The following is an 8,704-nucleotide window of genomic DNA, read 5'->3' on the forward strand; positions in this document are numbered from 1 at the left end:
ATTTGTTGAAGGATCAGATATTCGATCGTAATCGAGGAATGTAAAATAGAGATTTTTGGATTCAATTAATTAATTAGGTAATCAGGTTCGGAGATAGTTGTGTTGGTCTAGCAAGATATTACTCATAGTCAATCAAAATATATATATTAATAAAATTATTAATATAAAAGTTTATGCTATTTTTGTATGATAATTGTGTAGAAATAAATTATTTATAATTTCTCCTGAGATGTTTAGTTTATTATTTTAATATTAATCTTTTTTGTTATTGTTTATTTAACAAATTGGTAAATATTCACGACTCCATCAAAATAAATCAAGTTTGGAAAAAAAAAAAAAAACACAATTGTATGGTAGTAGGATATTTTACTAGAATATGAATATCCGATCCTCCGACGAATATGAAGATGATGATGAAATTCGAAGACCAAACGAGGATGAAGATGTGGACGAAGCTTGATATCTTTAATTCTATTTTAAAATTGACTAAGTCTCTTGTGAGACGTTCTCACGAATCTTTACATGTGAGACCGATCAACCCTACAAATATTCACAATAAAAAGTAATAATCTTAACGTAAAAATTAATACTTTTTCATGGATAACCCAAATAAGAGATTTGTCTTACAAAATACGACTCATGAAACCGTCTCATACAAGTTTTTTCTTTAAAATTTCAATTGTGTATTTATCTGTTTTTTGAAATCAAATCGTGTATTTATCTATATTTTTTTTAAAATTTTAAATGACTATATCACTAGTAAAATAAAATAAAAATAATTAATTTAAAAGGAAATAAAATTATCATATTTATATAATTATTTAAAATTAAAACACACACAAAACAGTAGTATATATTGAATTTGTACGCATAAAAAGTTGAAACCGCCCACATGATGTTGTGAACTAGGTTGGTTCTCTTCTGTCCAATCCCCACACGTTATTTTTCACTTCTCTCCTCACCACCACCACCGATGGCCACCCCGTCCCCCCTACGCCGCCGCATACTCCTCCTCCACCTCTTCTTCGTCCTTCTCCCTATCCTCACCTCCTCCGACGACTCAGCTGCCATGTCTATGCTCCTCTCCTCCCTCTCTCCCACCCCCACCGGTTGGTCTTCCGACACCCACTTTTGCAAGTGGACAAATATCAACTGCGATTCCACCGGTTCTTTCGTCACCGGAATCAACCTCAACTCCGCCTCCGTATCCGGCACGCTCCCCCCGGAGATCAACACCCTCTCCCAACTTGAATCCATCGCCCTCCAAAAAAACTCTCTCACCGGAACTCTGCCTTCGTTTGAGAACATGACTTCTTTACAACAAATATTTCTTGACAACAATGGCTTCACCTCCGTTCCCAAGAACTTCCTTTTAGGCCTCACAAATCTTCAGACTTTGAGTATGAGCTTAAATTACAAACTTGGTCCTTGGGAGATCCCGACTTATTTGACTGGAAGTTCAAATCTTGTTACTCTCTATGCCAGCAATGCTAGTATCTATGGGATCATTCCGGATATTTTTGGGTCATTCCCGAATTTGCAAAACTTGAGGTTGTCTTACAACTACTTGAATGGTACCCTGCCGAAGTCCTTTTCCGGATCGGAGATTCAAAATCTTTGGCTCAATAATCAGCAACAAGGGGGGTTATCTGGTACCATAGATGTGCTAGCTAACATGGCCCAGCTGACTCAGGTGTGGTTACAGGAAAACGCTTTCTCTGGTGGGATTCCTGATTTGTCCAAGTGTGTGAATTTGTTTGATTTGCAGTTGAGGGATAATAAGTTTACTGGTGTGTTGCCACCTTCTTTGATGACTTTGCCAAATTTAGTTAATATAACTTTGCAGAATAATAAGCTGCAAGGGCCTTATCCAAAGTTTTCTGATAATGTTCATACCACTATTGGTACCACTAATAGCTTTTGCTTACAACAGCCAGGCCCTTGTGATCCGCAGGTGAGTATACTTATAGATGTTGCTGGTGCTTTAGGTTATCCTATGTCTTTGGCCCAATCTTGGACAGGAAATAATGCTTGTCCTGGTAGTTGGAGCTTTATCAATTGTGATACCAAGGGTAATGTGGTGGTCGTGAACATGGGGAAGCAAGGTTTTTCTGGTACTATTTCGCCCGCATTTGCGAATCTTACGTCTTTGAGGACTTTGATGTTGAATGATAATAAGCTGACCGGGACAATCCCGGTTGTCTTGACTACTTTGTCCCAGCTTCAAACTTTTGATGTGTCTAATAATAATTTATCTGGCCCAATCCCTGTTTTCCCTGCAAGAGTGAAGTTTAATAATGCTGGGAATGTGTTTCTTGGACAGAATGTGAGTGATGGTGGTGGAACTAGTGGGGCGCCGGGGGGTGGATCGAATTCTGGGTTGGATGGATCCGGATCATCCAAAGGGTCTACCTCGGCCGGTATGATTGCGGGGGTGGTAATAGCTGTTGTGTTATTCATTGGAGTTTTGTTGTTTGTTTCTTTTAAGTGCTATATGAAGAGACGCCATAAGAGGTTTGGGAGGGTTGAGGGGTCTGAACTAGGGAAAGAAATGGTGAAAACTAATGTAACTGATAGTGTACAAGGATATGCTGGAGTTCCGAGTGAGATACATAGCAATTGCAGTGGTGATCACAGTGACATTCCTATTTTTGAAGGTGGAAACGTTGCTATCTCGATACAAATTCTTAGGCAAGTTACGGACAATTTCAGTGACAAGAACGTGTTGGGCAGAGGAGGATTTGGAATCGTTTACAAAGGCGAATTGCACGACGGCACGAAGATAGCTGTGAAGAGAATGGAATCCGGAGTAATGGGTACGAAAGGGATGAATGAGTTCCAAGCGGAAATCGCGGTTCTTACTAAAGTTAGGCACAGGCATTTGGTTGCTCTTCTTGGCTACTGTATTAATGGGAGCGAGAGGCTTTTGGTTTACGAGTACATGCCTCAGGGAACTTTAAGCCAGCATTTGTTTGAATGGGAAGAACTTGGCTATCAGCCTCTTACTTGGAAACAGCGGGTGACAATAGCATTAGACGTCGGTAGAGGTGTCGAGTATCTTCACAGCTTGGCTCAACAAAGTTTCATTCATAGAGATTTGAAGCCCTCAAATATACTTCTTAGTGATGATATGAGAGCAAAGGTCGCAGATTTTGGATTAGTCAAACATGCTCCTGATGGCAAATATTCGCTTGAGACTCGGTTGGCTGGAACATTCGGCTATCTTGCACCTGAATATGCTGGTAAGAGTTTCCTATGCAACTTCTACACAAAATCTTGGCTGTTATTTTTGTTAGGCCATTACATATTGAATTATTACGATCTAATCATGAACATTTGTTTCAAGAAAATATGGTTGAGAAGTTGCTTCATTTCTTTGATTTTTTCAACTTGTGTACAACTAGAGCTATTTCTTTCTTATCGATCTTTGTAAATTGTTGGTTGTGTAAGATATTAAAGACTTCCATTTACAGCTACTGGCAGAGTGACAACAAAAGTGGATGTTTATGCATTTGGGGTCGTTTTAATGGAGATCATCACCGGTCGAAAAGCGCTAGACGAAAGAATGCCAGACGATAGGTCTCATTTAGTCACTTGGTTTCGCAGAGTCCTCATCAACAAAGACAACCTTCGGAAGTCTATCGACCCTATTCTTGAGCCTGACGACGAAACGTACGATAGCATTTGCAAAGCTGCAGAACTTGCCGGTCACTGCACAGCCCGCGAGCCATATCAAAGACCTGACATGGGGCATGCGGTCAATATCCTGGGCCCGCTCGTCGAACAATGGAGACCTTCTAAACCCGAAGAAGAAGAAAGTTTCGGCATTGATCTACATATGAGCCTTCCTCAAGCCCTTCAAAGATGGCAAGATAATGAAGGTACTTCAAGAATGTTCGACGATCTTTCGTACAGCCAAACGCAGTCAAGCATTCCAGCTAAACCTTCCGGATTCGTAGACAGCTTTAGCTCGACGGATTGTAGGTAGCACAAGAAAGAACAAATGATATCGAAACAAGTCGTGTAAGACGGGTGCAAGATGAGTCGAGTCCCACACCGCGGAGGTACTACTAAACAAGCTTGCAAGGTGTATTTAATTTATTCTTTTTTCTTGATTTGTAGACATTTTTCTTGTAGTAATGTAGCATCACCTGAGTTGATGAGAATGTTTTCTTGCATTTGATTGGATTGTCTTGGAAGTTGAAGAGTGGATAGATAGTGAAGTTGAAATATCAAATGTGACCTTGTGATTGTGAAAGGTCAAGAAAGTGAAAGAAAGACAAAGTATTAGAGGTGTTCAACAATTTCTTGCTTTGTCGTGGTTAATAAGATTTAGAAAAAAATCTAAACAAAACTTTTCTTTTAAATCGAACAGCTCTTCTAAATTGAAAATAATTTCGTGTTAATTGTTTAGTATTATTTGATCAAATTAAAAATAATAATAACACATGCAATACGTGTGCATCTTTTACGTATTTACGAATTTCTACGTCTTTCATTAGAATTGAGCAAGAAAATTTGATGTTTCATTTGAAACTGAAATATTGATAAATTAAACTTTATATGTATAATTTTATAAATATTTAATTTTAAATTCTCTAAATTGAATGTACGTATGTATGTCTTACTAATTTACAGATGTACAAAGTTTTCAGCCGTGTGTAGAAGAAAAGTGAGTATATATATATATATATATATATATATATATATATATATATATATATATATATATATATATATATATATACCTTTGTTCTTGACAGCAGGATGGGAAAATTATTCAGTCTGACATATAATTTTTTAAATAAAAATTTATATAATTTTTTAAATAAAAATTTATGAAATTTGCTGTAACAAAGCTGTCTGGTACAGCTTTCTTTCTCTCTATCGACTTTATTTAATGTTATTATCATGGTCGATAGAGTGCTGTGAGCAGATATTATAATTATTATATTTGGCTTTAATTATTTTTTAAAAATTAGTATTTTATATTTTAGTTTTTTTAAAAAAAATTATGAGATCAACAATTTAATATTTTCCTGTTATGAAGATATGCTAATTGGTAACGTTAAATTTAACTATTAACGCGTTGCGTGCGTAGAATAATGTTTAGGATATGATTTTATATGTGATATATTGAAATTTGGAAACTAAAAAAATTACAAATTACCTTTAATGAAAAAATGTATTTACTAAAAACAGAATAAATAACCAATTTTTTTATAAAAAAAATCAAAATAAATTATAGGGGAAATTGCTCCTAAATCCCTAAACCCAAACTTAACTTGTTCCTAACTCCCTAGCCATCAAAAACTCTCTTTTAACTCCCTAAACCTATAAAATTGACAAAACTACCCTTATTCTCTATTTTCTTTTAATTGATCCTCCGCGCTTCACAAATGGTATCAGAGCATGGTTAATTTATTTCAAACACAAAAATTTTATTATTACTAGTAATTAAATGTATGAGAAGGAGAATTTCGAAAAAATTATAAATCCGAACTTTAGTTCGAGAAGAATAATTTACAAGAACTATTCCAATATTTTGGAATATACACAAGTTTATCTAACTATTGTTAGATATCAGAAACAGGAGAATAAAGGAAATTTATCTCCTGATGAAAGACAGCAGTGTTTGCAAAACCTTGCATATACAAAAGGTTTACAGGCCGAAAAGACCAGATCTTCAATGATCTGTTAAATATGCCAGGGACTACCATCCAGTTCGAAATTGAACTTATTTCCCTAGAAATAATTCAATTAGAACAAGAATTACAGCGAAGTACATGCTTCACTGAACTCAGAACGAAAGGTATGCGTTTACAAGGTTTAAAGAACCGTAAAAACATACTTCAAAATCTACTCAGAAGAAATTCTTCAGAGAACAATGGATCTGTATAGACAGAAGATCTACGAAGGGAAGCAACAGCACCCTCAGGTAAAAATTTATGATTCAGAATAATAAATTTCTGGAGATAGTACCAGACTCCTCTAAGCTCTCTCTGGATCTTAGAGAAATACAGAAAACGGTACAAAATTATGGCAATATGCTATATTATGTACCTCAAAGGATTGAAAAGGTCCTAGAGAAACAAGAAGAAATTCTTGAGATCTTAAAGGATATTCAAACAAGAATACAGAAACTAGAACAACAACCAAGTTCTAGTAGAAGAACTTCAGGAGGCTGGTTACCACCATCCTTTGGTACCGAACCTTTGTTACATCAACAAGAGAAGGCCAGAGTGGTGTCAAAACCTTTAATTGAAGAAGAAAAGATGATCAATCTAATCAAGTCTGTCTCAGAAAAGAAATTGATCTGATGACAACTTTAGAAAGGATTGGTTTGGAGGATCTACAAGAGCTTGCGGAATCTTTCGCAAATCTCAAAGTTGTAGATCTAAAGATGAATACAGCAGTAGGTGAAACACCACCTGCAATAACCTGGTCATCTTCTCAGGAACCACCAAGGGAAAGTATGGGATCTCATAATGTAAATATGAGAGAATCTCAGACTGATTTCCATACTGGTGGAGGATCACACCCAGCGGGAACAAGGGCAAGGAGAACTCAAATTCCTTTGCACCAAACACCCTATGGGAAAACTGTTTTAGATCCTATACATCCTTACGGGGTTATGCTTAACCTTGATGTATTGGACTTCAAAAACAGAGAAGATCTCATAGATGATTGGACATCTGCTATGAGGATCGCAGCAGGAACACTTGATCTCAACAAAGAAGGATTCATTAAACTTTTAGAAATGAGTCTTATGGGATCAGTAAAAATTGCTTGGGACATGACTTCATCAGACATGAAAGAGTCAGTCCTAGTTGGGGAATCTCTTAGTGAGATCGCTGGATTGATGGCTACCCTATTCAAAGCACACTTTATAGGGGTAGACTATTTCAATAGTCAAGATACAGAGAAGAAGAAAAAATATACTCAAGCTCTGTATAGTCTTGAATTACATGATATATGTTTGGTAGATGAATACATTATGTTATTCACCAAATATAGATGGAATTCAGGAGTCGAAGAAGATATAGTTATGCAGCTTTTCTTCGCAAAAATGCCAAGCCCTTGGAGAGAAATGCTCATAAGGGAATACGTACCTGGTAATCCAGATACATTGGCAAGAAGAGCCTCTTTCCTTAAAGGGAAATTAGCAGAATGGTGTCACATGGCAGCATTACAAAAGAATTACAAACGACTAAGGGGTATCAACAAAAGAACTCCTTTGTGTTGTAAGGAAAATGATCTTCCAACAATTATTGGAAGTAAACCACAGAAGCATAAAAGGAAAAGTTTTAGGACTCATCCTTATGCACGAAGTGGAAGAAGTTCTTGGAAACCAAGAACCGTATGGTCTAGACAGAAAGCCAGATCTTATAAATCTGGACAAAGAAGCGGACCATCGAGAAGTAGGATATCATCCCAGGCATCGAGTTCATCTCGAAGCACAGGAAGAACACCTACAAAGAAAACTTTCAAAAGAGCTCATACGCGAGCTAATGAAAGTTTCAAAGATTGTAATTGCTGGACATATGGAGCAAGAGGTCATATCTCAACCAACTGTCCAGAAAATGAGAAAAGAGGTATTAAACGCTTCGATCCTACTCCGGATATAGAAGATGCAGTTTATTACCAAGATCTCATTCAAGTATACCGATTTGAGGACATTGCCTCAGATGAGAGTATATATGAAGAAGAGGAAGTCTTAAGTCAGGAAGAATCTGATGGAACAGAATCGGAATCTGACTGAAGACGAGGTGTTTCGACACGAAACACATGAAGATTTGTCTGGGTTTTTTAGCCAGACAACAATATCTCATAACATGGTTCAAAGAATCATGAGAGAAAATCCAAGTCTACAGAGATACCAAGGTTTCTCTGCAGGACAGGTAGAAAAGTTCTTAGGAAGTCTTGGCCTAAGAAGCAGAAATCATCATCTAATCTATAAAGTTTCTAGAAGGGAAATGGCAATCCCAATGGAACTTACAGGAAATAGAATGGAGATGCAGTTAATTCCTTCCGATGAAATAAAGGAGAAATTACAAAAACTCAAGATAGAAGTAGCAAGGACTATGTCTTGGATTCATATAGGAGCAATCCAGATTATGATAAAGGCTACTTTTAAAGAAGGGATAGATTCACCAATTGATATCGCCATATGCGATAAAAGAATGGGGAATCTACAAGATTCAGTACTGGGAACAATCTCAGGAAACCTCTGTGCAGGAAAAATTGTAGGAGTAATCTATCCAAGGATAGCCTACAACCTGGCAGATCGAGATTTCAGCCGAGTCTTGACATTACATCAGAACTTCAAGGAAAAAAGGTTGATGAAAGAAGGCAATAGACCATATTCTATTACCTATCAGATTTCATATGCTCTATCTAATACACATCATTCTGAATTGTTTATTAGAAACGAGTTTATTGAAATCCCTGAGATATTTGGAAAAGTTGCGCAGGCAATTTATCCAGAAAGAATTGAGTTTCCTTTAATACAGGAAACAGATATCCAAATCCAAGACAAACCGATTCTACAGAGAAATCAAAGTCTTAGACTAGAACCAAGAAGACTATCTTTTCAAGGAGATAGAATTACGAGTTACAGATGGGATAAAAAGCCTGTCATAGAAACCCAACAGGAGTTGAAAAGTTTTTCTACAATAGGAAAGCTCAGATGCCCAGAAGGTTG

General features: G+C 36.6%; 1 protein-coding gene across 1 annotated transcript; it reads left to right on the forward strand.

Annotated features, from left to right (window-relative positions):
- Positions 1–878: 878 nt before the first annotated feature.
- LOC140827769 (receptor-like kinase TMK4) lies at positions 879–4,304 on the forward strand. Its single transcript, XM_073190592.1, has 2 exons — positions 879–3,242; positions 3,474–4,304. The coding sequence occupies exons 1-2, from the start codon at positions 974–976 to the stop codon at positions 3,986–3,988; spliced, it is 2,784 nt and encodes a 927-aa protein (XP_073046693.1). The 5' UTR covers positions 879–973; the 3' UTR covers positions 3,989–4,304.
- The last annotated feature ends 4,400 nt before the right edge of the window (positions 4,305–8,704 follow it).

The sequence above is a fragment of the Primulina eburnea genome, chromosome 3 (genome assembly GCF_022965805.1).
Source record: "Primulina eburnea isolate SZY01 chromosome 3, ASM2296580v1, whole genome shotgun sequence".
NCBI lineage: Eukaryota > Viridiplantae > Streptophyta > Magnoliopsida > Lamiales > Gesneriaceae > Primulina > Primulina eburnea.